This window comes from Lynx rufus, unplaced genomic scaffold, assembly GCF_022079265.1.
Source record: "Lynx rufus isolate CCGP_SWC_20201006 ecotype Redwood Valley unplaced genomic scaffold, mLynRuf1.p SCAF_57, whole genome shotgun sequence".
NCBI lineage: Eukaryota > Metazoa > Chordata > Mammalia > Carnivora > Felidae > Lynx > Lynx rufus.
Genome location: NW_025814875.1, coordinates 580,149 through 606,853, shown reverse-complemented (window position 1 = coordinate 606,853; position 26,705 = coordinate 580,149). Strand labels below are relative to the sequence as shown.

The following is a 26,705-nucleotide window of genomic DNA, read 5'->3' as shown; positions in this document are numbered from 1 at the left end:
CCTCGGGGAAACCCTAGAATAGGTGCTCGGGGGCCTCCTTGGGAGGTGTTATGGCAGGAGTACAGCTTGGCAAAGGCGGGGGTGGGGCGGGGGTCCTGGGCCACGCTCTTTCTGCCCCTTCAAGTCGCTCGCCCACCCCCCACGTCTCCACTCCAGGAGAGACCTGTGTTTCACAGTGAACGGGTCACACCCTCCCTCGAGCAGTAAGGCCCTCTGGTCTCCAGCAGCGGCTGTCCCCTGGGATGACCGCGATGGGGTCCGGGACTCCCTGTCTGGTTCCTGGATGATGGCGATGGGGTCCGGGACGCCCTGTCTGGTTCCTGGCCCTCGCCACTTCGGCTGTTACCTGCACCAGGGGGAGAGACGGGGTGCAGGTAGGAGCAGATGGGCGGCCCCATCCTTCCTGGTCCCCGCTTGTCCCTTTCCCACATCTCCATGTTCAGAGACAGATTTGGGGGGGGGGGTTCCTGCCCCACCAACCCCAGCTGCTGGGCTCCTGTGACACTGACCCGTGACCTAGCACCTGCCCACCAGAGCTCCCTTCTTGCCGGACAGACCTAGGTCCGTGGAGGCAGGCGTGAACAGCAGATGGCAGGTGGGCACCAGGTGCTCTGGGGAGTGTTCTGGGCTTGAACCAGGAATGAGGAGGCGGGGGGAGGGGGGGGCGGCCCAGCTGCTCCTCCAGGAAGTGGCCTGGGTAGGCGCCAACCCTTACCTCTGGCCGTGAGTCTTGAACTTGACCCTCTTACACGGTGCTCACAAGCCCTACTCCTGGAGAGTGTAGACCCCTTCTTCACTGGGGGACACCGAGGCTGAGAGAGGCCCCGGCCCCCGGCCCCCAGCCCCGTGCACACCGGCGGACACCACATTCAGTTCCACGGCATGTGCCGTTCACAGCGGTCCTTGGGCCGTGGTAGCGAGGGCCACGTGGCCACTTGTGCATCAGAGGCTGAAGCCACCAGCAGGCGTCTGTCCCGGGGACTGGTCCCCACGTGGAAGGCACGGAGGGAGAGGTGCCCAGCTGCTCCCGGCTTCCCGTTCTCCGCACACAGCACCCCTTCCGGTAACACCCCTTCGCCGCCGGCTGCAGAGCCCCGCCCGCTCCGCGTGGGTCTGGCCCAAGCCCCCTTCCACCTGAGCTCTGGGCTGCCCCCAGCGGGAAGACGGCTTTGGCAGAGCTAGTCACTCTGAGGTCACTTCAGGAAAGCGAGTCACGGGGGCTTGAGAGAGTCCCAGGATCCTGCACCGGGGGAGGGGCAGCAGGCTTCCTTCCTGTGTTTGCAGTAGCTCTGGGGACCCACGCTCTGTGACGGCCTCTGTCCGGGCGCCTGACCCACACTGAGCAGGGGCGAGAGCCAGAGGGCACGGCACGGGGGTCCCGGGGGTCCCAGTGCCGGCTCCGCTCCCGCTGCTGTGGTCGTAGGAACCCCCAGCCTCACAGAGTCTGACCTGGAGACTCTCAGCGGGCCCTCGTCTGCTCTGTCCGGGAACCCTCCCTGGAGCCCCCTCCCCCACACCGTGGAAAGACATTTGGTCTTAATCACTGTGGTGTGTTTTTCCGATGATGGGGGCTGAGGGGGATGGTGTCCCCGGTGGCAGCCGAGCGGTCAGCCCAGACGAGAGGCAAACAACCCATGACTCAGGCGGGGCACGGCACAGCTGTGACCCGGGGGGGCTGCTCCAGACACAGGGCGGCTCCCGGCCGAGGCCCCCCATTTGCCAGCTCGGCCTCGGCTCCCGGGGCTGCACCGCTGACCGAGGCGAGGCGTCTCGTCCCTCACGCCCCGAAAGAGCAAACCAAGGGCACGGACCTAAACACCCTGTCCCCCCAAGCCCTGGGGTGAGCCCCGCCACGAGTGATTATAACCACGTTTCAAACCACAATGTTATACAAATTAGTAGTTTATTTGGTGTTTTAGTAGGACCGTTCCAAAGTTTAACTGGAAGACGAGCACAGAAGCTGCAGAGACATGAAGGAAAGTCACCTGCCAGCAGCCCCCCTGCCGGCACACCCCCTCCCGCCCCAGGCTGACCGCCGCCCAGGGCACCTGGGGAAGACCACGCGGCACAAAGCCAAGGGTGGGGATTTGTGCAGTACACACGTTTAGCTTCAAAAAGGAAAACGCGCTGGCTATCTGCCTAGAATATTTCCTATATGGATACAGTGGAGGGAGAATCCAGTCTCGGTCCAGCCCCAGCGGGTGCCGGACAGCTGCCCGCATGGCCGCAAGTGACCAGGGAGGTGCTACCTGGGGAAGCAGCCCCAGCATGAGCCAGAGGCGGGATGCCCGGGGCCCGGGAGTGGGGAGCCACGTCGTGCTCAGGTTTATACACAAATACAGGGAGCCGTACACAAGACTCGTTATATAAAATAGATGTACGTCATCTAGAAAAACCTCGATACAAAGTCTATAAAAATATAAACTGTAGTGAAAAAATATACAAAAGTATTAACACGTTCAACCCATGAAACAAAAACACATCCACGTGCAAGCTGGCGGGTGCCCCCCCCAACACGCTGAGGGAATCCCCTTGGCCACGGTACACGCGTTTGGGCAAGAAGTGTCGCCACGAGACCCAGCCTGCAGGGGCCCTGGGCCGGTGCCGAGGCCGCCCCATCGGGACGCTGCCCGCCCGGTGGAGGGGGCAGGAGAGGGGGCCGTTCCGGGCCCTGTGGTTCTGGAGCGACGGCCCCATCCTGTCCCGTCCGGACCAGGCCAAGCTCCCCTCCTGCCCTCCGGACACCCAGAGGCCAGCACCCCTGGCCCGTTCCCCCGACCCCTCGGCTTTCACACCAACTTCCGGCCTCGGACGACCGCCTGGAGGCAGCAGCACAGCCCGGCCAGCCGCTCCCTGAAACCACGACTCCAGCCACATACAGTGGGAACCTGGGCCCGATCCACGTCTTTAAGATGCGTCTTTCTGGGGCAAGAAGGACAAAACCAGCAGCACCGTCCCCTCCGGGAAATCGATCCGGAGACTACGGTCTGATCCGGCCGCACATCCTCACCGCTGTCCCCAGGCCGGCAGCTGCGTGGGGGCCAGGGCAGGGGGTCCGCGAATGGCAGTGAGGACGCCACCAGCCACCCCCAGGAAACGAACAACGGTGCAACGTGTGTGATACCCGAAAATCAAGTCAACCAACCTACGGACGCAAACTCAGTCTGTGGAGATGCGGACCCGGCTTGGACCCCGCTCAACGCTGGTGACAGGACATCCCTACTTGGGAAAAAAGCGCTTCAAATTCCATCGGTTCAGCACTCAGGCTGCATCGAACACATCAACTAAGGGCTGTTTCCAACTTCTCCAGGTAGTGTAAAAATCCCACTTGAAGTCATTTCTTTCCTATTTGAGCAATACTGTGCCAGGAAACAGTGTCACACGTCCGCATCAGGGACGGTCCTCGCTGTGATAAAGCAGAGGTCCACTTCCTTGGGCAAGGCCTCTCTCCGGGGCTTCAAACGGCTAGCGCTCCGCCCCCGGAGCTGCCTGGGCGGTGTGACCCCCACGGCCTCGGGGATGGACAAGGACGCTGCCAGAGAGGACGCCCGTGGGCAGCACCGGGGAGGGGACCCGAGCGGTGCCCCAAGCCCCGGCAGCCGCCTCCCCCCACACCAGCAGGTGGAGGAGACCTCGACTGTCACCCGGAACCTGCACCACGGCCCTGCTCTGTCCCCTCTACCGAGGCCCCAGGGCAGGGCCTGCTTTGCGGGACGGCTCCCTCCACAGACGGTGACTCGGAGCCCGCCAAAAAGAAGGATTTCACAGAGATCTGCGCCAGGCAGAGGGCAGGCTGAGGGCAGGCGAGCCCAGCTGGTGCCCAGGAGGGAGTGTGGGCTGTCTGGAAAGCCAGGCCCTTCGCTGCTTGGAACGCTGTGCACGGAAGGGCCAGTGCTGTTCCAGAGTTGAGGCGAGGCCGCTCGCCCGCAGGGAAGGCGTGTGGGTTTTCTACAGGCCGCTTCTGAGCGTGGGACGCACTTGCTTTTCTAGGAAAGGCCCCTTTTCACCACCCTCGTGCCCCCGGAGCAGCCACACTGTGGCCCGGGAGCGCGCGAAGCACAGTGTGGCTGCTCGGCGGAGGCCCTCAGCGGCGCCGGGTGCAGGAGGAGCGAGACAGGGAGGCGCCTGGGACGGGGTCCCGAGGGCGCGAGCCAGTGACCAACCCAGCTGACACGTGCAGTAAACAGGGCCTGGAAAACATCCAGCCAGTTCACCTGGGGGCGCACAGACCACGCGAGCCGGGGACAGGCGCAGCCACGTGCCACGGCACGGAAGACAGTTGTAAACAGGACAGACCCCACCGCGAGTGGAAAAGGAGAAAGTGCGGTGTGGCCCTGGATGTCTGCCCGGCAGATCTCCAGAGACCACGGGCGTTACATTCGGGCTTTTAAAGGAGCAGAGACGTCTCTGCGGTCACCCTTTGGCACACTTTGGTTGTGAAGGCAAGAGCAGCATCGTGGGGGGTGGGGACGGGGGACTCAGGTGTCCTCCTCATCGCTGACCAGCTCACCCTTATCAGGGCTGGCATCCCGTTCACGCAGGAAGTCCTCCCGGATGGCCTCGAGCTCCGTCAGCTCCAGCCGGACCTTCTCCAGGTGGTAGGCGCGCCGGTTCCGGATCTGGCGCAGGGGGAACGGGTTGAGGTCCCCAAAGGAGATACCGATCAGTTTCCTGGAAGGACACAGGACAGGCACGGAGCGTCAGCAGGGCAGGACACAGGATGGGACCCCAGCAGGTGTATCACCTGGAGGCCAGCCCTTCTCACGCACAGGCTACGGGGCTGGCCCTGAGCCACGGCCTGGACTCAGACACGCTCGCTCTGTCGTGGGGCAGGTGACGTCCCTTCCCTTCCTGGTTTCTGATTCCTCGTCGATAGGCTGGGATAAGTTAGTGACCTTCCTGAGGTCTGGGGTCACCAGAGCTGCCACCACAACACGCACACAAGGACAGCGCCTGGCACTTGCCTGTGACTGCAGGGCCGGCGAGCCTGAGCCTTCGGGACCAGCAGAAGGATGGCCCGGAGGGCTGTCCCGGGCCTGACCGGGGAGCAGCGGATACCCAGGCCCACCTGACAGGCACCGTCATACCCAGGAGCCACACGACGAGGCTCCAACACGTCTGCAGACAGATGTGCACTCTATGGGTTTCCTACTCTCCTGGGATCAAGGCACTGATTTACAGTAAACGGTTTAAAATCACAGAAACGGGGCTGTAGCTGCTGGCCAGTGGTTTAATAAGATCAGAATGAGAAGGTGCCCCAGGGCCTGGGGCCGGGTGCAGCCCCCGATTCATCCAGCCCAGGGGCTTCTCTTCCCAGCCACAGGGCCCTGGCGCACCTCCAGACCCAGGAGAGGCGGTGAGGACAGAGCCAGCGGCCACAGGTGGCCTGCCACCATCCACCCACGTGCGCTGCCTTGATGTAAGTTTATTCTAGAAGGTGTAACGTTAAGGGAGGGTGCAGCCTTTGGCATTTCTCCCTACTGAATTTCCAAACACCTACTCCTTAGCCGGACTCCAGAGGACTCCAGAGGACTCCCTGCGTGAGGTCAAAGGTCAGGAAGGCCACCTTCAAATGCCAAGCTTCCCAGACTGTTCTAGAACACGGGCACGTGGGAGAACAGGACAGGCCTGCACAGAGCCGTGCCTCCTACTGGGCTCCACCGGCCGGGGCCGCAGGGGTCTGTGAACGGAAATGTGAGCGCAGACCCGGGACCCAGGGCCACACGACCAGCCCCTTTTCCTACAGCCACGAGTCGCAGACTCCACGCACCTGAGAGCTGGCCTCCAGCCCCCTCTATGGGAGGCAAACAACACTAGGTTATTTTCACAGAGCCTCTGGTGGGACCGTGCTGCCGGGGCCTGTTGGCCCAGCGGGCAGGGCAGAACACTCAGCTCTGCGGCCCGGTCAGGAGATGAGAGATATCCCATGGTCAGCCCAGGCTGAAGGCCCCAGGGGCCCCGACTCGAGACTGGTTTAATCCGTTGACCCGCTGTCTCCTGGGCACACGGGACTCAGCACCCGCGCCCTCCTTTCTCACGGAGCCGCTCGGTTATGTGGAATTGCTCCCCTGGACCCACCAGCCCGGGGAGCTGAGTGAAACCCCCGGGTCGCCACCCAGCCACGGGGACTGAGTTCCTGAGGCCAACGGCCGGGCGGCTGTGCCCGAGGCCGCTCACGAGGTGGCGCTGCAGAGCTTGCGGGAGGCGCTGCCGGGAGGGTGGGGGGGGCACATCCTGCAGCCTGGGCCTGAAGGGAGGTTAGGGGACCCCGACCTGATGGAAGGGTAGCACACGCTCTCGGCCTGCTCTGTCTCAGGCTTTGCTCCCTGGCTTTTCATTTGGCGAAACCGAGGCCACTGTCGCCGATACGTCAAGCTGCCTGAAAATCCTTACAAACCGCGATGCCTTCTGGGCTGTCGGGCGTGGCCTCAGCCATCAGCCCCTTGGCTCGCAGCGTCCCCTCCCCGGGACCTGGGCCCAGCCCCTGCCCCAGAGCCCTCCTGCGGCCGGGCTCCCCCGGCGCCGGGGCCCTGAGGGCCTGCGGCTTCTCGCGGGGCCAGCCAAGAAGAGGGGCACCTGCCAGCTTGCTGGGGGGCCCTGCGGGCTTTCAAGCAGGTTGTGACACATCAGTGGATGAGAAACCCACGTGGTGAATCATGACGAGCGTTTTGTAACAGGAAGTTAGAAACCTCAACATCTAACACAGACCTTTAGCAAGAACCACAAACATTTCAACAAACCGTTTCACTTCTGTACGCTCTGGCACGGGCAGCTCACATTCTGATATGAAATGGTCTTACGAGCTACAGTCCAAAAAGTCTGAGGGGCGCCGGGGGGGCTCAGTCGGCTAAGCGTCCAACTTTGGCTCAGGTCACGATCTGGCAGTCTGAGTTCGAGCCCTGCATCGGGCTCTGCGCTGACACCGCAGAGCCTGCTTCGGACCCTCTCTCTCTCTCTCTCTTCCTCTGCCCCCGCCCCCGCTTGCATTCTTTCTCTCAGAAATAATTTAAAAAATAGTCTGAAAACGTACGTGAGCCACAGACACTTCTCTGCGGAAAGACTCATGGCTTCCTCACGGGTAGACAAGCCTGACGTGGAACACGGTCATGTGCAGGGAAAGGCGGCCGGCCCTGTACCACACGGACAGCAGTGAACCGTACCCCGCCTTGGCCGTGGGAGCCCCTGGCGAGTTCCCAGGACAGCCGCCAAACGCGGTCGGGGGCACACGCACAACACGGACACGATCCGCCGAGGCCTGGTGCCCGGGCCAGAAGCCCAGGGTTCCCCAAGCTCCACTTCCTGTCCCATGCTCTAGTCTACCCCCTCCGCCCCCCGCCCCCCGCCCCCTTTCCCCAGGCCCCGGGTCTCCTCTCCGATGCCAGCCCTCCTGTCTTCCCGACACTTGGGGGATGAAGCCCGTCCTGCTCCGCCACGGCCCCAGACACGCTGCCTCTCCCCTCCACTCCTCAGGATCCCTTTGCCCAGGACACCCTCTCCTTGGGGTCCCCCCGGCCCCGCTCACCCCCACCTTTCCCCTGCACTTGTCCCATCTGGGCTCCCCCCACGGCAGCCCTGAGCCTGTCACGCCAGTGGTCTCCCCTAGGTTGTTCACGGGAGATGTCCGTCCTTGGTCACCGTGCCCCCCTGTGCCCCGGACGCTCGGTAAAGGCTTGCTGGACAAATAAAAATGCTGCTTTGCTGCTGGGACTGATGTTCATTGGAGAAAAAAATAAACTGTCCTCCTCTATCCTCCCCCCGCCCCTCCCCATCACTGGAAGCCACCTGGTGTCCCCAGCCCGTCCCCACCCTTTCCTCGGGAAGCAGGGACCAGCGCTCCCGCTCTCGCCACGCCCCCCCGCCCCCAAGGACGCACCTGGCGTCGAGGACAGTGCGCGTGAAGTGACGGAGATACTTGAAAATGGACATGGAGTCCTGCAACCTCAGGATCTCCTCCTCCTTGTACTTAAAAAGGGCCAGGGCGAAGCGGAAAATGACCTGTGGGCGGGACAGAGACACCTGTGAGCAGAGGCACGCCTCGGCCCGGGGCGGCCGCTTCCCGTGACCCCGGCCCCACGGTGGCCCCTCACGCACCCGGGCAGCTGGCCACCACCGTGCTGCCCGGAAACCCGGCGAGCACACCCACCTTCGGTCCCTCATAGAGGAAGGAGTCCCAGATCTTAAAGAGGACGTCACTCACGACGCTGTCCACGAACACCACCAGAAACCAGTTGAACGTGATGAGGGTGCAGTCGACTTTGTGCTGTTCCAGGTGGCTGTGCAGACGGGGTAGCTTCTCGCTCAGGAGGTCTCTGAACACCCGCTGGTCCACCTGCGGAGGGGGGCGGGGCGGGGGGCGGGGGTGCGCCGGGCCTGAGACCCACTCGTGTGCCCCAAACACCCAAGAACACAGGCCGCTCTGATCCGCTCCTGAGCCGGGGGAAGAGTCGGCCCGGCCGCCGCACGCGAGATCTAGGGTATACGGGTCACAACCGAGTCCCAGGCCCAAGAGTCAGTGGGTGGGACAGCAGCACGGCCGTCCCACGGATGTCACGGGGCGCGAAGCGCTGCCTGCACCTCCCAGCCGCCGCCGCCCCAGGACACCTGCACGGACCGCTCCAGGGCACGCGAGGGCGCCATGTGATGCAGCCGGTGCCTGCTCCCCTAGAGGGGTCTCCCCGGAAGCCTCGCCCCTCTCAGTGGGCAGGGTCAGCACCACCCGCTAAAGACAGCGCCTGCGCATTTGAACGACGGCCTAGGGACAGCACGCGCCTGAGGCCGGGGCCCAGGCCAGTGCCGGCCACCTTCAGGGGCTGAAGGTGGGCAAGGGAGGGCAGCAGACTGTGGGACGTGACCCCGGGATGAGTGACCACCGGACAAGTGCCCACATAACAAGTGACTGTGGGACGAGTGACGCCAGGACGAGTGTCTGCGGGACGAGTGACCACGGGACGAGTGACCATGGGATGAGTGCGGGACAAGTGCCCCCAGAATGAGTGTCTGTGGGACAAGTGCCCACGGGATCAGTGGCCCTGGGACGAGTGACCACGGGACAAGTGACCCCAGAATGAATGACCGTGGGACGAGTGACCATGGAACAAGTGACCACGGAAAGAGTGACCGTGGAACGAGTGACCACGGGATGAGAGCAGGACAAGTGCCCCCAGAACGGGTGTCTGCGGGACAAGTGCCCTCAGGACGAGTGCCCACAGGACAAGTGACCATGGAACGAGTGACCGCGGGATAAGTGACCCTGGGATGAGTGACCACGGCACGAGTGACCCCAGAATGAGTGACCGCGGAACGAGTGACCACGGGATGAATGCGGGACAAGTGCCCCCAGAACGAGTGACCACAGGACGAGTGACCATGGAACGAGTGACCGCGGGATGAGTGACCCTGGGATGAGTGACCACGGAACGAGTGACCACGGGATGAATGCGGGACAAGTGACCGCAGAATGAGTGACCACGGGATGAGTGAAGGGCAAGTGCCCCCAGAACGAGTAACCGCGGGATGAGTGACGGGAACAGACTCCTTCTGCCAGGAGGGGTGGGACTGGGCTGAAGAGGAGGGGCGAGAAGCCGCCCCCACAGCGCGAGAAGCGCCCTGTATCCGTCGGGCGGCAGGTGGCACCTTGCGCTCGAGGCTGTCCAGGCGCAGAGGGCCGGGTGCAGAGCAGCCGGCAGCAAGCACCGCTCGACCCGTGTTCAGCCCCAGCCCCGCCGGCTCGGGAGGTGGCGGGGTGCGGGGGGGGAAGGAACGCGCCGGGGGACACCGGGGGACACCAGGGGACACCGGGGGACGGGGTCCTCGGCGCCGGCCGGGTCCCGGTGCACGGCGGATGGAACGATGGAGAAGCCGCGAGCAGCTGGCAGGGATCTGGGAGGCAGGGTGCCGTGGGGGCAGAGGGGCACACAAGCTGTCCCCGCTTCGGGGCGGCCCACGCGGTGCCCCCTGTAGGACACATACAGTCCACGCACTGCCCCGACGGGACGCGGCAGCCACCGAACGGGGCAACTCGCCGGAGCCGTGACGCGAAGCAGCCAGGACACCTCACGCCCCCAACGTCCATACCTAAGGGGAGGTGGTGGGGGAGGAGCAAAAAGGGAGCACATCAAAATGCCAACCGTGGTCTCCCTGGTAGAGTAACGCGGTTTTCGTCCTCCTCTTACCGTCTTTCTGTGTCACCTGCTTGCTCCTCGGGAGCTTCTGCGACTTTCTCAGTTGGGGAGAGAGTCTCTTCAGTTTACGATTCCCTTTCCGTGACAACACGAGGCACAGTTCATCTCAAATCCACATACTTAAGATAGGTCTTTCCCTTCTGCCTGTTGTAACTGCGAGTTTTTTTTTAATTCTGAACATTATGACAGACCCTTAAAGCATCGTCTGAATCTGACGTCAAGCACTCCACAGGAGGGGAGTCTGACGCTCATCTTACAGATGTGGAAACTGGGGCACGGGGCGCCCGGCAACGTGGCCACGCCCCACAGGGGGGCGGGCCTGGCTCAAGGGAACGAAGACAAAGGCTCCTTCCTGCCGCTGGAGTAAGTTTCGGAGTGAGACCTTCTTGTTCTGAAACACAGTCATCTGAGATTTTGAGTCTCTGAAGCTACTGGCTCCCAGGCGTCTGTGATACACAGAACATTATTTACTGGCCCCCTCACTCCCACAAAACAGTGACTGCTGCCTGTTAACTGCTCACTTCCTAGTTTACACACTGGCGAAACTAGCCTCTCAGTCGCTTAGCAAACTGAAGCGGTCACCGGAGGACCAGATGACTCTCCTGGGATCACTGGGCCCAGAGCCCAGGCCCTGCTCTCCTCCCCGGCCTTCCAGGAGGAGTGGACAGAGGTCCAGACCCCAGCCTGGGCCTTGGTGGTAGCTCCTCAGGCAAGGCACTTAGCGTCTCTGAGCTCCGCTTGTCTCCCAAGGAGGAGGGGGACCGTGATGCCTGCCTCCGGATGGTTTTGTGCAGACGCGAGGGGGGCTCGCTAAGTGCCCCCGGCCGGAGAGCTCGCTCACACACGCTCCGCGCGCACCGTGCCGCGTGCCCGCGATATTGAAATGAACGTCAGGGCTGCTGACCAGCTACAGGACCAGCAGGCACACGGGGAGGGTCCCGTCAGACAAGCGCTGTCCCCGAGGCCCCGGACCAGAGCAGCGGGCGGCCCCAGAGGGGCAGGAAGCGGCACCGAGGAAGCGGTGCTCAGCGCTCAGAGCAGGTGCTCTCCAGGATGCAGGCGGGCCAACGGTGACCTAGGGAGTCACGTCTTCACCCGAGGTCAGGGCGTGACGGGCGAGCAGGTGTTCCGTCACAAGGGGGCACGGCAGACCCCAAGAGTGACAGTTATACAGGAAAGCAGGGCACCCTGGCAAGGGTCAGGGGTCAAGGGGGAGCAGGGATGAGAGCCACCAGGCAGGTGGCAACGACCAGAAGCTAACCGCAGGGATGCAGGGGGCGAGAAATGAGGGGAGTCCAGGCTGGTGGGCTGGCGGGCGCAGAGGGCAGGCAGTGACAGAGGCCACGATGGACCCGGTCTGAAGGCAGATGTGCAAATCTAAAGCAAAACTCAGGCAGGGGCCAGCCAGGCGGACAGAACCTACTCCCAGCATTTACAACCGAGACCCTGAGGGATTTTACCCAGGCAAGTCACACAGTGACAGAGAAGCTGAGAAGCCAGGCGGCTGCTGGTGGCCCAGAGGCAAGGGCAGGAAGTCACCCCCAGACTGGAACAGGGAGGTCCCTCCCGCACGGGGGCGGGGATGGGGGACAGGAGACAGGAGCGGGCACCGCGGAGTCAGACCCGCTGACGGGCGGTGCCCGTGATGAGCGAGGAGAGAACTGCCGGTGCCCGTGATGAGCGAGGAGAGAACTGCCGTCAGTCCCCTCCTGCCACCCGCCCATCCCCCGCCGGTGCCTCTGCTGCCTCCGCAGGGCCGTGAGGGTCAGGCCGACGAGCAGGACTGCTAGTTGGGGAGCAGGGACGGCGGCCCCAGCCCGGCCCAGGGGAGGGGCCCCGGGCTGCTCTGGAGCCAGAACCGCCCCCAGGAGACAAGCCTGGGCTCTCCCGCCCCCTCGCCCTCGGGCCCCCTCGCCCTCGGGCGCCGGGTGCTGTGGGCACGTCTCCCGCCGGGGGGGGGGGGGGTGACTGCCAGCCCCGCTGCCAGCTCCCAGGAAGGGAGTGACCACGGCGGAGCCCCGATGCAGATGCAGCCTGTCGGCATGAGACACAGGTCTGTCACAGGGGTCCCTGCTGGCCTGGCCGAGACTTCCTGAGAACCACGCGGCCATCTGGGACCCGTCCCACTCGAGCCACCTTCCTGTCCCTGGTCCGGGGGCTCCCCCGCCTCCCTGCTCCCTCCCTGGTCCTTCGCAGGTGCCCCCCCTCAGAAATCTCTGGCTTGCCTACTCCTGTCCCCGGGCTCCCCAGGAAGGCTGCACTGGGGAGAGGGCACGGCTATGGGGGGGGGACACCTGTGCTCAGGGAGGGAGACAGCAGGACTGCAGGGGATGGGGGGAGGGGGGGACAGCGTGTGCTGGGGAGAGAGCAGGGCTATGGGGGGGGGACACCTGTGCTCAGGGAGGGAGACAGCAGGACTGCAGGGGATGGGGGATGGGGGGGACAGCGTGTGCTGGGGAGAGAGCAGGGCTATGGGGGGGGACACCTGTGCTCAGGGAGGGAGACAGCAGGACTGCAGGGGATGGGGGATGGGGGGGGCAGCGTGTGCTGGGGAGAGAGCAGGGCTATGGGGGGGGGACACCTGTGCTCAGGGAGGGAGACAGCAGGACTGCAGGGGATGGGGGGAGGGGGGGACAGCGTGTGCTGGGGAGAGAGCAGGGCTGGGGGGGGGACACCTGTGCTCAGGGAGGGAGACAGCAGGACTGCAGGGGATGGGGGATGGGGGGGACAGCGTGTGCTGGGGAGAGAGCAGGGCTATGGGGGGGACACCTGTGCTCAGGGAGGGAGACAGCAGGACTGCAGGGGATGGGGGGAGGGGGGGACAGCGTGTGCTGGGGAGAGAGCAGGGCTGGGGTGGGGACACCTGTGCTCAGGGAGGGAGACAGCAGGACTGCAGGGGATGGGGGGGGACAGCGTGTGCTGGGGAGAGAGCAGGGCTATGGGGGGGGGACACCTGTGCTCAGGGAGGGAGACAGCAGGACTGCAGGGGATGGGGGGAGGGGGGGACAGCGTGTGCTGGGGAGAGAGCAGGGCTATGGGGGGGGGACACCTGTGCTCAGGGAGGGAGACAGCAGGACTGCAGGGGATGGGGGGGGGGGACAGCGTGTGCTGGGGAGAGAGCAGGGCTATGGGGGGGGGGACACCTGTGCTCAGGGAGGGAGACAGCAGGACTGCAGGGGATGGGGGATGGGGGGGACAGCGTGTGCTGGGGAGAGAGCAGGGCTGGGGTGGGGACACCTGTGCTCAGGGAGGGAGACAGCAGGACTGCAGGGGATGGGGGGGGGACAGCGTGTGCTGGGGAGAGGGCACGGCTATGGGGGGGGGACACCTGTGCTCAGGGAGGGAGACAGCAGGACTGCAGGGGATGGGGGGAGGGGGGGACAGCGTGTGCTGGGGAGAGAGCAGGGCTATGGGGGGGGGACACCTGTGCTCAGGGAGGGAGACAGCAGGACTGCAGGGGATGGGGGATGGGGGGGACAGCGTGTGCTGGGGAGAGAGCAGGGCTATGGGGGGGGGACACCTGTGCTCAGGGAGGGAGACAGCAGGACTGCAGGGGATGGGGGATGGGGGGGCAGCGTGTGCTGGGGAGAGAGCAGGGCTATGGGGGGGGGACACCTGTGCTCAGGGAGGGAGACAGCAGGACTGCAGGGGATGGGGGGAGGGGGGGGACAGCGTGTGCTGGGGAGAGAGCAGGGCTGGGGGGGGGGGACACCTGTGCTCAGGGAGGGAGACAGCAGGACTGCAGGGGATGGGGGATGGGGGGACAGCGTGTGCTGGGGAGAGAGCAGGGCTATGGGGGGGGGACACCTGTGCTCAGGGAGGGAGACAGCAGGACTGCAGGGGATGGGGGATGGGGGGGGACAGCGTGTGCTGGGGAGAGAGCAGGGCTATGGGGGGGGACACCTGTGCTCAGGGAGGGAGACAGCAGGACTGCAGGGGATGGGGGGGACAGCGTGTGCTGGGGAGAGAGCAGGGCTGGGGGGGGGGACACCTGTGCTCAGGGAGGGAGACAGCAGGACTGCAGGGGATGGGGGGGGACAGCGTGTGCTGGGGAGAGAGCAGGGCTGGGGGGGGGGACACCTGTGCTCAGGGAGGGAGACAGCAGGACTGCAGGGGATGGGGGGAGGGGGGGACAGCGTGTGCTGGGGAGAGAGCAGGGCTATGGCGGGGGGGGACACCTGTGCCCAGGGAGGGAGACAGCAGGACTGCAGGGGATTGGGGAGGGGACAGCGTGTGCTGGGGAGAGAGCAGGGCTATGGAGAGGACACCTGTGCTCAGGGAGGGAGACAGCAGGACTGCAGGGGATGGGGGGGGGGGGACAGCTGTGCCCGGTGGGACTTTCCCCGCCCGGTCACACTCAGCCAGGCCCGGGGTCTGCAGCACGCCCTCCTCCTCGTACGTCTGTTTCAAGGCCCAGCACGCACGGGAGCCCCTCCCCCACCGAAGTTAAATTCACCACGTGTCGGCTGGACTCTCCAGGCCGCTGACTGACACGCGGCGTTTCTAGCCGTACCTGGGACCCCAGCAGCGTCTTGGTGTAATAGTCTCGAGGCATGAAAACTTCCACTATGGTGACCAGACACCAGAACGCGTCTTCTTGCTCCAGGTACAGGAGGGCCACCGCCACCAACCTGTAAACAGACGGACAGCGGACAGCAAGGTGAGGGCCAGCACCCCGCACACCGGGGCCCGGGCCACACGGCTGGTCAGCCGCAACGCGCCGTCTGCTTACACAGCCGCGGCCATCTCCGGTCCCCCAGCAGAGAACAAGCAACTTCCTGCACGAGCTACACATTCGTCCTTTTCTTTCTTTTTTAAGTCATCTCTGCCCCCAACGTGGGGCTCAACCTCACAACCCCGAGATCAAGAGTCACGTGTTCCACCAACCGAGCCAGCCGGGTGCCCCAAGCGAGGCACGTCCGACTCTGGATTTCAGCTCACGTCATGACTGCATGGTTCATGGGTTCGAGACCCGTGTTGGGCTCTGTGCTGACAGCACAGGGCCTGCTTGGGATTCTCTCTCTCTCTCTCTCTCTCTCTCTCTCTCTCTCTCTGCCCCTTCCCCCTCTCAAAATAAACACTAAGATAAATGATGTTTAAGAAACAAAGGTACTGCTCCCGCCAACCCTTTCATTTGGTTTTCGTTTAAGGATGCTGAAATTCTTTCCCAATGATCAACCAGCCTCGTTAAAAAAAAAAAAAATGCTTAGCTAATGCAGCTCTTTTGTGCACAGAAAGTCCAGGGGTGAGTGTACGATGGGCTACAGACAACCACTCCGAGGGGCTTTCAGAAGGAGCTGCGGCCACGGTGTGCGTGCACGTGGGGGCAGGAGCCTGAACAATGGTCAGCTTGCTCGTAAAGGAAACCTGGGTTCAGCCGTTACACTGTCCCCAGTCACGGACCTGTCCAGTGATCCCAGGCTTGACTCCCAGTAGGCATTCAGGCAGGATCTGGACACAAAGCAACGAGAAAAAAAGCCCTTCTCTCTGCATCTGAAATCCAAGCGCCTCTGCTCTGACAGCTTCTGTGCCTCGCTTACGGGAAACCCTAACCCTACTTCTCCAAGGCCGGTTACGGTCTTTTTCTTCCTCACGTAAAATTACGATGGGTTCACCTCGAATTAAGACCTTAAAACGAGGGACGTGGGGTCGGCGGAAGGGGACGCCTCAGGCAGGCCTGACCGCACGGGCGCAGGCAGGTGGCCACGGCAGGGACGGACAGGAGAGACAGCAAGTCCACAGCACCCAAAGGTGTGGGGAGCGGGGCCAGGGGTCTGCAGTCAGCGCAGCCTGCAGGACGTCACTTTAACCAAGTTTCAAGAAGGTAGGCCTGGATCACTCACAAAGGCTAACATTCTTCTACCCGAGTTCTGGGTTCTCAGGAGGCACATGTAAAATATTTGGGGGAAAACCCCAATAAAATGGTTAAAGTTAAGAGGCCCTAAGGGTGACGGGGTGCGGATGATGGGGGCAATTTTCTGGAAGTTTTACTGTGGAAGAGGAGGTTCCACGGCAGCGCCAGACGAACGGGGCGCCAGCGTCGCCCCCAAACAGGCGTGCCGGAGGGATCCGCTGGCCTTCAGAGGGTCGTGGCTTCTGGAAACTGTTAGACTGGGTGTTCCACATGAATCGTGGATTCAAAGAGAACTAAACCGTTCCTTACACAGCATCCTGTTTACAGCTTTTTTTCTTGTAACGGGGGCGCGAAGGGGCAGCCGAATCCATCGCTTTCGGGGCACAGACAGCAGCATATCCGTCCTCCCCACCACAGAGGCAGGTGACTTCCTTGGCAACTGCCTAGTGTGAACACGCCAGCTGAAACCTTCCTTCTGCAGCACGGCCACTCAGACACAAACACACGGCCCTTACTGGAGGTCAGTATCTGGCACAGAGCGGGAGTCAGGGCCTGCGAGCGGCCAGAATTAACCGTCAGCATCCACAACTCAACGCGTGCCCTTGGCTTATGGCAAAACTCCTAACGCACGCAAGCACACACGGCTTCTTCACGCCTCGACGGATCTCCCGCTCCCACTGCGCGGACAGAGCATCACTGGACGAGCGCGGGGCCAGCGAGTGCAGAAAGCACGTCAGCCACAGACGCCAGGCGCCAAGCAGCCACGGCACGCAGCCCCCTGCGGCGCAGACCCCGGGGCCTCCGGTGGCCTCGTCCCGCCCCAGCCCGGCTCCGAACGACGAGCGACGAGGTGGGCGGCCTCCCAGTGTCCTCCGCCTATGGGAGCAGGGACGTGCGTGAGACCCGCAGACTCTCGTCCACAGGTGCCAGGTTCCAGCCAGCCGCAGAACCATCTGGGGCAACTTCTCAACTCACGAAGATGCTGGATGAACGAGGAATGGCCACCAGCATCCGCTTCGTGCGTCATGAGCGTAGAATCGTATAAAATTATAATTGAAAAGTATAGTCAGATCAAACTTCTGGTCGAACCCTGAACCTCGTGAGGAACCGGAACAAGAAACGCAGTTGCTTCAGATAACGTGAGTTTGGCAGTGGTGTTGTCTTCGTATTTTACTTTTTTCAACTTTATTCAAGAGAGAGACGGAGAGAGATCCCGAGCGAGGGAGGAGCAGAGAGAGATGGAGAGAGAATCCCGAACAGGTTCTGAGCGGTCAGCACAGAGCCCAACACGGGGCCTGAACTCACGAACAGGGAGATGGTGAGCCGAGCCGAAATCCAGAGTCGGCTGCTCGAGGGACCGAGCCAGCAGGCGCCCCAGGGGACACCGCGTCACTCAACCTAGCTGACTGCAACTTCCCCGCAGGGGAGGGGCCCGTCCCGGCCGGTGGGGGGCACGCAGGAGCAGCGTGGGGCCGACACCCACCTGTTCAGACCCTGGCAGTAGCCGATGTCCGGGTTCCGCCAGGAGAAGGCCAGCAGGACGTTGCGAAGCTTCTGTATGCCCTCCGAGGTGGGGCAGGAGTAGTGCTTGTTGTTGGGCAGGGTCCGCAGCAGGTCAAGCTCGATCTGCTTGGAGGCCGGGTTCTGCTTCTCCAGCGCCTTCTGGAGCAGCGTCTGGAAGTACCCGGGCTCGGTGCTGCCCTTGAACTTCCGGGTGTGGAGGTCCACGCACCACTTCCACACCTTGGAACGGTGCTCGTGCGGGATGCCCGCCCGGATCAGGTTCTTCAGCTCCGGAGAGCACGCCATCTCCCTGTTCATCGTGCTCGCGAAGTAGTTTTCCCACTTGACGCCGGTGGACACTTCCTGGTTTTCCGTGAGGTGCAGCGTCTTCAGGTCCAGCGCGCGGACCTTGGCCACCAGCTTCTCCTCCTCGTCGTCCTCTGGGACGGTCCTGAACCCGTAGATGTCGTACTCGCTGTTGAGAAAAACGGGAGGAAGATAAAATGATGTGACTTCCACAAAAACAGCACGACGGCAAAGAGCGCCAGCCACGTGCACGTGGCCCCGTGACCAGGGCCCGGGCGCTGGAGCGGCCAGGAGAGACGGAACTTCTCCGTAAACGGGGTCAGGACGACCGGCTGTCTGCGCGGGGGCAAGTTAGACTAGACCTCTTCTTGATACCAAGAGAAAAAGGGAATCCGAGGGTGTGGAAAGCACAGGGAAGACGCCGGCGTTACTGGGAGATTCGGCCGCGCCGATGCACGCGTGTGTGTGTACGTCACACCTGGACGGACGAGAAACTTTTGTGTTGGAAAAGCGTCATTTTAAAAAGCGGAAAGACGAGGGAGAAAACATCTGTGTGGATATCAGGGATGTGGAAGGCAGGACAGCGGCCCCAAGGACGTCAAACCCCAGGGCCTCACACCCGTGACGAGGTCACCTCACAAAAGGCATTCACGGCGGGGAGCTCACCCCGGGTGTTCCAGGGGCCAGCGTGTGCACAGGAGCCCTTCACGGTGGGGGTCAAAGGAGAGGGGCCGCGTGGCCCACTGTCGCCGGCTGCGGAAGGAAGCGGGGGCCGGAGCCCGGGGACGCAGCGGCCTCCAGAAGCAGGGGCTGAACGCCACGCCCGGCGGCCCGGGGAATGCGTTCTGCCGACAATCCCGTGACCATGTGCCGCGGGGAAGGAGCGCAGCCCAGGACACGTCGGCCGCCGGCAGGAGCCTACGTGCGGCGTTGGAAGCCGCGAAGCGTGTGGCGACCCGCCAGGCCGGCCACGGGAAAACCGGCACGCGGGCCTCCCGTGCCCTGCTGCTCCGGAAACCCGCCCTGGCGCGGCTGCAGCCGTGTTCCCTGCAGGTCGGGGATCCCCCTTCCAGTCTACACCCGGCGGGACGGGAGCTCGCACACAGACAGGCAGACCCACGAACCACGTGTTCGCCCGCCTCATCTGGTAAAGGGAGCACGGAAGGAACCACGAGGGGAAGGAATGAAGACACCGAGGTCGGGGCACCACACGTCCACCCCTACCGGGAAGGTACACGAGGCAAGAACGACATGCCAGGAGCCACACGTATCCCCCTGTGCGATTTCAGGAAGTTAACGCTGAGGGCAGGCAGCTGCGAAAACACAGAACGTGGTGGGATGCGCATATTAAAAAGTGTCATCAGGGGCGCCTGGGTGGCTCGGTCGGTTGAGCATCTGACTCTGGATTTTGGCTCAGGTCGTGATCTCGCGGTTCGCGGGTTCGAGCCCCGCGTCGTGCTCTGCGCTGACAGCGTGGAGCCTGCTGGGGATCCCCTCTCTCTCCCTCCCTCTCTGCCCCTCCCTGGCGCATGTGCACACCCAGACACACTTCCTCTCTCCAAGTAGATACACTTACGAAAGAGGGCCATCAGTCAGAAGTTAGAAACGCGCCCTGGAGTGTTTTAAGGTGAAAAGACAAAACGAGTGGCGTTTGCCTTAAAGTAACTGCAGGAAAAAACCTTGGGGGAGGGGAAGACGAAACCAGACCGGCCAAACACTGGTAACTGCTGACGGTACACGTGGGGTGTTGCTGGCCGTCACTCCGTAGGCTTGAAATTTTCATCAAGTAAAAACGAGTCCGTGCGTACAGTCAGCGTCCTAGTTACACGCGGTTTGAACACGTACGATGGACACAGCGAGGGCCCGACGGCGCACGAGGGGGGGAGGAAGGACGGTGTCTCCAGAGCCGCCGGCCGGGGGGCTGTCCGCGGGCCCTGTCCTCGCCCCCGGGCACCATGACCGTGGCCGGCACGTCTCCCCCAGAGCCTCAGCCTCCCGTGCGGCACGAAGGTACACGCACCCGCCTCGCCGAGCCCGCACGGCTCCCGGAGCACAGGCCTCGGCAGCGCGGGTGCCGCGCCTGAGCGCAGACGCGGGGAGGCCGTGCTGACCAGGCTTCACCGGGGCGGGAGGTGCGAGGCCCCTGCAGCAGGGCCGTCCCGGTGCGGCCGGCGGAGGAGACAAGAGGAGACGGGACCGAGTCTGCAGGTTTCTCCGTGTCCAACGTCTCACGGATCTCATTTTTCAGAAACTACTACTTAAGGACCCCAGGGGGAGAGCCGGCACGGGCTTCCAGACTCCGCCATTTTCTAACATGTGCGACGCCGCGCGTGTCCAAGTGTGTCCGCGGCACACGTCGGAGCCTCGGTGGGAGCTGGGCCGCCGAGCCAGGCCACCCAAGCGTTTTCCCCACTCGGGGGCCCCCGTGCTCTCAGACGCGGCGACGGCTGCCATGTTCACGCTGCCTTTCCCGCCACGATGCCGTCGGGTGCAGCTGTGTCTCGGGACGGGGCGCCCACTCGCCGGGACACGGCCTCGTGTCCCGCTCCCCGTCAACGGCCGCCGTGGCTGCAGCAGGGGGCTTCAGGAGGGGGTCCCGCCGCCCGCCAGCGCCTTTACCTGACGAGACGAGGCTTCACGGATGCCTGCTCCGGCTGCTCGGGGCCCTCCACCTGCAGAGCGTCCTCCAGCAGCTGGGCTATGACCTCGCGGGAGGGCCCCTGCTCTTCCGAGCACACGGGCGTCTTCACTTCTTGCAGCAGAATCAGGTATTTGCTTTCTATCTGGCAGAGCTTGGCTTCCAGGCTGGAATACTACAGACACGTGGCGGTTACCTCCGTCCCGACCGACGCGGGACGCGCAACCCTTAGGTCCGTCCGGCGGCCGGCGAACGACAAGCCCCCAGCTACCAGGAGGAGAGGCGGGGGGGGGGGCCGTGTGGAGGACAAGAGATTGATTCATGTCACCGGCCACCCGTCACGTCCCCTCCCTCCCGGGGCTCCGGCACCAAGGACCCGATGCCAACACCCACATGGGTCCTGGACGGCCGAAGGGAGCAACGGGAACCAGGGCACGAGCCGGTTCCTGAGGTCATGTCGTGTCCCTGGCACGTGGGCCGTGAGCAGGCGCCCGCGTGGCACCCACACTTTCCCAGGGCCCCGTGCCTGGGACCAGCTCCCGTCCGCCGCCGCCTCAGACAAGACAGACGCCGAGGAGAACACGCAGGCAAAGGTCGGGGGACGGGGGTGACGGCTGTCACGTTCACGCTGCCTTTCCCGCCACAATGCCATCAGACTCTCGCACCGCCACCATTGGGCTGGCAGCGAGGTGTTCTCCCCCTTCCCCGTTTACAGGTGGGAAATCGACCCCCACCACAGCTAAAATCACAATCCGAGGGCCTTCATTTGGGGGCCTCAGAATAGGATTTAAGCCGTTCTGTGAATCCCGTTATACGTGCAGACGGGACACAGCAGGGCGCCTCGGATGAGACCAAGCACCCAGCACTCTGCGCTCCCAACGTTTCAGACACGATTCGGGGTCGTGACCACACCCCCACCGGCAGCAGGACAGGGTTGCGGGCACCCGCTTCCGGAAGGCTTGAGTCCCCCGCCACCAGGACACAGAGCCGCGCCCGACCCACCTTGGCCATCAGATCCCGCTCCCTCCTTTCTGCGTTTCTCCGCAGCGCCGAGAGCTCCAGAATTTCCTTGTTGAGAAACTTATTCTGGGTTTTATACCCCTGGAGGCTGTCCTGTTGGAAGAGAAAACCCGTCGATTCACACCAGCTGAAGGCTGATTATTCTACACGATTAATATTCCGCCCCTGCAATCAAACGGTCCCGCTGAATGAGTGCCGACACCCCGACCACCGCCGCGGCCACCAGGACCCACGTCCCCGCTCTGTGCAGACACCTGCCTGCACTCACGTCCCTCACGCTCCATTCTTTCCTAAGCAGAGAGACAGCACACTTTCTGCGGGTGCTCATTTTTACTCACCCACTTTGCACACCGCACACGCCCTCAACTAGAGACCCACACCTGCAACTGACAGCGGGTGAGGCGCTCCGGAGAGCACGTCCCTCCCGTGTCCACGTGGAAGACGTCAAACTCTGGCCCAGCTGGAAGGGAAGTACAGCGAACCCAACATACCCTTCACCTAAATTCACCAATGGTTAATGTCTGCTGCATCTGCCATGTTTTAAGAGGCCTCACGGGCCGGCGACAAGCTCTACCAAACGTGGGGACACGTTTGGCTCTGGCCTTGAAGCCTGAGGACAGGAAGCCTGAGCCGGACACGTGCTGCCGAGCGCAGCCCTTCATCAGTGTGCTTCTCCCGCTCTGCCGGGGCTCCCAGGGAGGCTCTGGCCCCTCGGCCTTGGCCACAGCCACAGGAAAATTCCGGGGCCGGCCGGGAGTGGCCAGGGAAGCCGCGGGCTCCTGGACCCTCACGGGACAGAAGCCAGGGCCGTTCCCCGAGACGTGCCCCACGCTGGACATCGCCGTGGGGCTGGCGGCCCATAACCAGCCTAAAACCCGCAGAAAATGACGTGTCCGTGATCCCTTCAATCGCTAACATTTGTGGGGCACTTGCTAGGGATTATGGGTCGGCATGACACTCCTGATCTGCCTGCACCACGACAATTGCTGGGCAGCCGTCCCCAGGTCTCCGCTGCCCAGGTGAAGACGGAGCCTAGGGGCCGGGATCCGGCCTCTGAGAGCCAGGCCGCTGGACTCCGGGCCACTGGCCACGCCTGACTGATACACGCACACCTTCTGAGTCCGTGGGACCACATGTCATGACAGGCCCGCGAGACACCTAAATCTAGCCCCACAGAAGGCCCCGATCCCCTTCCGCGGCCTCAGTCTCGCCCTCCTGGTGGGTGAGAGCTGCTGGCGGCAGATGGAGGAGAGGGAGCGCCGGGCCAAGCGCAGCACGTGCCCGAGCCCGACGGACCGAGGCCGAGTGACACAAGGGGGTGGGTGACAGCAGGAGAGCAGACTAACAGTGTCTTCCTTGGGAGGGCCTGACTGTTCATCACAAGGACGGTCTCCCTGCGGTGACGATCACAGCAGGGAAGCCCCGTGAGGCACCAGGAGCCCGATCCCCGCGAGACCCCCGAGGGGAGGGCTGGGTCTCAGGTGAACACACTGGGCAGAGAAGGGGCCCAACCCGCCGTGGGGGGGCTCACAGGCGCCACAGCTGGGCTCGAACGCAGGCCAGGTCTGGCTCCAGAGCTGCGTCTACACCACCACGAGTGCCGGCCCACGTCTCTTCCCCGCTGCTCACCCTCAGTGCAGCTGTGGTTCTGCCTCTGTCTCTGCTCTCAAGCCACACTGGGTGCCACGGGGGCGGGGGGGCGGGGTGGGGAGGGACACACCGTGCGCTTCCAGCAGAGCGCAGAGCCCGGCGCGTGGCCGGACAAACGAACGAGGCCGCAAGCGTGAAGGCCCACGCGGAAGGAGCAAATCGCAGGAAGGAGGACAGGGCGGCACAAGGGGATGGGGACACGGTCACAGGACGGGCAGCCCCAAGTCACAGCGAGGACAGCACCCGCCGAGCCGGGCTATGGTGCCGGACAAAGCAGGGATCGACCTGCTCCGGGCACAGAATTACGGAGCCACGGAAAAGGTCTGGAAGGAAGCATGAGAAAGATAAACTCCTTAAATTCTAGGCTGGAGAAATATGACGACCAACGTTTACTCCCTCCTCAAAATACCCCGGAAAGTGACCCTGTCTGTATCAGACCAATGAGAAGAGCCCGCAGGTTCCAAACAGCACGAACCTGCGGGCTGCAGACACGGACTCTTGACTGAGAAACCCGGAAATGACGGTGACAGTGACATGACAGAGTGCCGCCGACACACACAGACGGTCCCCCACAAGGACGTTTAACTCGGGGACAAAGGGAGCAATCAGCGTGGGAACCACGCAGCATTAAGTGCTGGAGGACACAGAGGACAGCAAGTCCCTACTTCCATCCACAACCCCTCACGCTGCGTTCAATTCCTGCAGTGCCACGGAGAGCCACGTAGGTGAGCGTGTGGGGCCGGAGAGCCAGCGCAGGGGAGAGGGTGTGGGGCCGGAGAGCCAGCACGGGGGAGAGGGTGTGGAGCCGGAGAGCCAGCACGGGGGAGAGGGTGTGGGGCCGGAGAGCCAGTGCAGGGTAGAGGGTGTGGGGCTGGAGAGCCAGCACAGGGGTGAGAATGCGAGGCTGAAGAACCAGCACAGGGGTGAGCGTGTAGGGCCGGAGAGCCAGAGCGGGGGTGAGGGTGTGGAACTGGAGAGCCAGTACAAGGGTAAGCGTGTTGGGCTGGAGAACCAGCACGGGGGTGAGGGTGTGGGGCTGGAGAGCCAGCACAGGGGTGAGGGTGTGGGGCCGGAGAGCCAGCGTAGGGGACAGCATGTGGGGCCGGAGAGCCAGCGCAGGGGAGAGCGTGTGGGGCCAGGGAGCCAGTGCAGGGGTGAGGGTGAGCATGTAGGACTGGAGAGCCAGCGGAGGGGTGAGCATGTGGGGCTGGAAAGCCAGTACAGGGGTGAGCGTGTGGGGCCGGAGAGCCAGCGCAGGGGAGAGGGTGTGGGGCCGGAGAGCCAGTGCAGGGGTGAGGGTGTGGGGCCGGAGTGCCAGCGCAGGGGTGAGGGTTTGGAACTGGAGAGCCAGTACAGGGGTAAGAGTGTGGGGCTGGAGAGCCAGCACAGGGGTGAGGGTATGGGGCCGGAGAGCCAGCACAAGGGTAAGCGCGTTGGGCTGGAGAGCCAGCACAGGGGTGAGGGTGTGGGGCTGGAGAGGCAGCACAGGGGTGAGAATGCGACGCTGGAGAACTGGCACAGGGGTGAGCGTGTAAGGCTGGAGAGCCTGGGCAGGGCTGAGCGTGTGGGGCCGGAGAGCCAGCACAGGGGAGAGGGTGTGGGGCCGGAGAGCCAGCACAGGGGAGAGGGTGTGGGGCCGGAGAGCCAGCGTAGGGGTGAGCATGTGGGGCCAGAGAGCCAGTGCAGGGGTGAGGGTATGGAACTGGAGAGCCAGCGCAGGGGTGAGGGTGTGGGGCCGGAGAGCCAGCGCAGGGGTGAGGGTGTGGGGCTGGAGAGCCAGCGTAGGGGACAGCATGTGGGGCCGGAGAGCCAGCGTAGGGGACAGCGTGTGGGGCCGGAGAGCCAGCGCAGGGGAGAGGGTGTGGGGCCGGAGAGCCAGCGCAGGGGAGAGCGTGTGGGGCCAGGGAGCCAGTGCAGGGGTGAGGGTGAGCATGTAGGACTGGAGAGCCAGCGGAGGGGTGAGCATGTGGGGCTGGAAAGCCAGTACAGGGGTGAGCGTGTGGGGCCGGAGAGCGAGCACAGGGGAGAGGGTGTGGGGCCGGAGTGCCAGCGCAGGGGTGAGGGTTTGGAACTGGAGAGCCAGTACAGGGGTAAGAGTGTGGGGCTGGAGAGCCAGCACAGGGGTGAGGGTATGGGGCCGGAGAGCCAGCACAAGGGTAAGCGCGTTGGGCTGGAGAGCCAGCACAGGGGTGAGGGTGTGGGGCTGGAGAGGCAGCACAGGGGTGAGAATGCGACGCTGGAGAACTGGCACAGGGGTGAGCGTGTAAGGCTGGAGAGCCTGGGCAGGGCTGAGCGTGTGGGGCCGGAGAGCCAGCACAGGGGAGAGGGTGTGGGGCCGGAGAGCCAGTGCAGGGGTGAGGGTATGGAACTGGAGAGCCAGCGCAGGGGTGAGGGTGTGGGGCCGGAGAGCCAGCGCAGGGGTGAGGGTGTGGGGCTGGAGAGCCAGCACAGGGGTGAGGGTGTGGGGCCGGAGAGCCAGCGTAGGGGACAGCATGTGGGGCCGGAGAGCCAGCGCAGGGGAGAGGGTGTGGGGCCGGAGAGCCAGCGCAGGGGAGAGCGTGTGGGGCCAGGGAGCCAGTGCAGGGGTGAGGGTGAGCATGTAGGACTGGAGAGCCAGCGGAGGGGTGAGCATGTGGGGCTGGAGAGCCAGCACAGGGGTGAGGGTGTGGGGCCGGAGAGCCAGCGTACGGGACAGCGTGTGGGGCCGGAGAGCCAGCGCAGGGGTGAGGGTGTGGGGCTGGAGAGCCAGTACAGGGGTGAGCGTGTGGGGCCGGAGAGCCAGCGCAGGAGTGATCATGTTGGGCTGGAGAACCAGCACAGGGGTGAGGGTGTGGGGCTGGAGAGCCAGCACAGGGGTGAGAATGTGAGGCTGGAGCACCAGCACAGGGGTGAGGGTGTGGGGCCGGAGAGCCAACGTAGGGGTGAGCGTGTGGGGCCAAGGAGCCAGCGCAGGGGTGAGCGTGTGGGGCCAAGGAGCCAGTGCAGGGGTGAGCGTGTGGGGCCGGAGAGCCAGCGCAGGAGTGATCATGTTGGGCTGGAGAACCAGCACAGGGGTGAGGGTGTGGGGCTGGAGAGCCAGCACAGGGGTGAGGGTGTGGGGCTGGAGAGCCAGCACAGGGGTGAGGGTGTGGGGCCGGAGAGCCAGCACAGGGGTGAGCGTGTGGGGCCAAGGAGCCAGTGCAGGGGTGAGCGTGTGGGGCCGGAGAGCCAGCGCAGGAGTGATCGTGCTGGGCTGGAGAACCAGCACAGGGGTGAGGGTGTGGGGCTGGAGAGCCAGCACAGGGGTGAGAATGTGAGGCTGGAGCACCAGCACAGGGGTGAGGGTGTGGGGCCGGAGAGCCAACGTAGGGGTGAGCGTGTGGGGCCAGCGAGCCAGTGCAGGGATGAGGGTATGGAACTGGAGAGGCAGCGCAGGGGTGAGGGTTTGGAACTGGAGAGCCAGTACAGGGGTAAGCGTGTGGGGCTGGAGAGCGAGCACAGGGGTGAGGGTGTGGACGTGGAGAGCCAGCACGGGGGCGAGCGTGTGGCGCTGGTGGCCGACCATCCCGCCTGG

The 26,705-nt window shown here is 64.0% G+C and overlaps 1 protein-coding gene across 3 annotated transcripts in view; it reads right to left on the bottom strand.

The window, feature by feature from the left end:
* Positions 1–1,884: 1,884 nt before the first annotated feature.
* The window catches only part of TBC1D2B (TBC1 domain family member 2B), a 71,606-nt gene continuing 46,785 nt past the window's right edge, over positions 1,885–26,705 (bottom strand). For 2 of the 3 annotated variants that reach the window (XM_047101115.1, XM_047101116.1), the window contains exons 7-13: positions 21,485–21,595; positions 20,464–20,657; positions 17,519–18,013; positions 14,695–14,812; positions 8,144–8,329; positions 7,874–7,995; positions 1,885–4,671 (exon numbers count right to left, since the gene is read on the bottom strand). In XM_047101115.1, the coding sequence (XP_046957071.1) occupies positions 4,479–4,671; positions 7,874–7,995; positions 8,144–8,329; positions 14,695–14,812; positions 17,519–18,013; positions 20,464–20,657; positions 21,485–21,595 (1,419 nt within the window). In that variant the 3' untranslated portion in view covers positions 1,885–4,478. Of the gene's footprint in view, positions 4,672–7,030; positions 7,131–7,873; positions 7,996–8,143; positions 8,330–14,694; positions 14,813–17,518; positions 18,014–20,463; positions 20,658–21,484; positions 21,596–26,705 lie in introns of all 3 variants that reach the window. The other variant, XM_047101117.1, reaches the window with a different exon arrangement.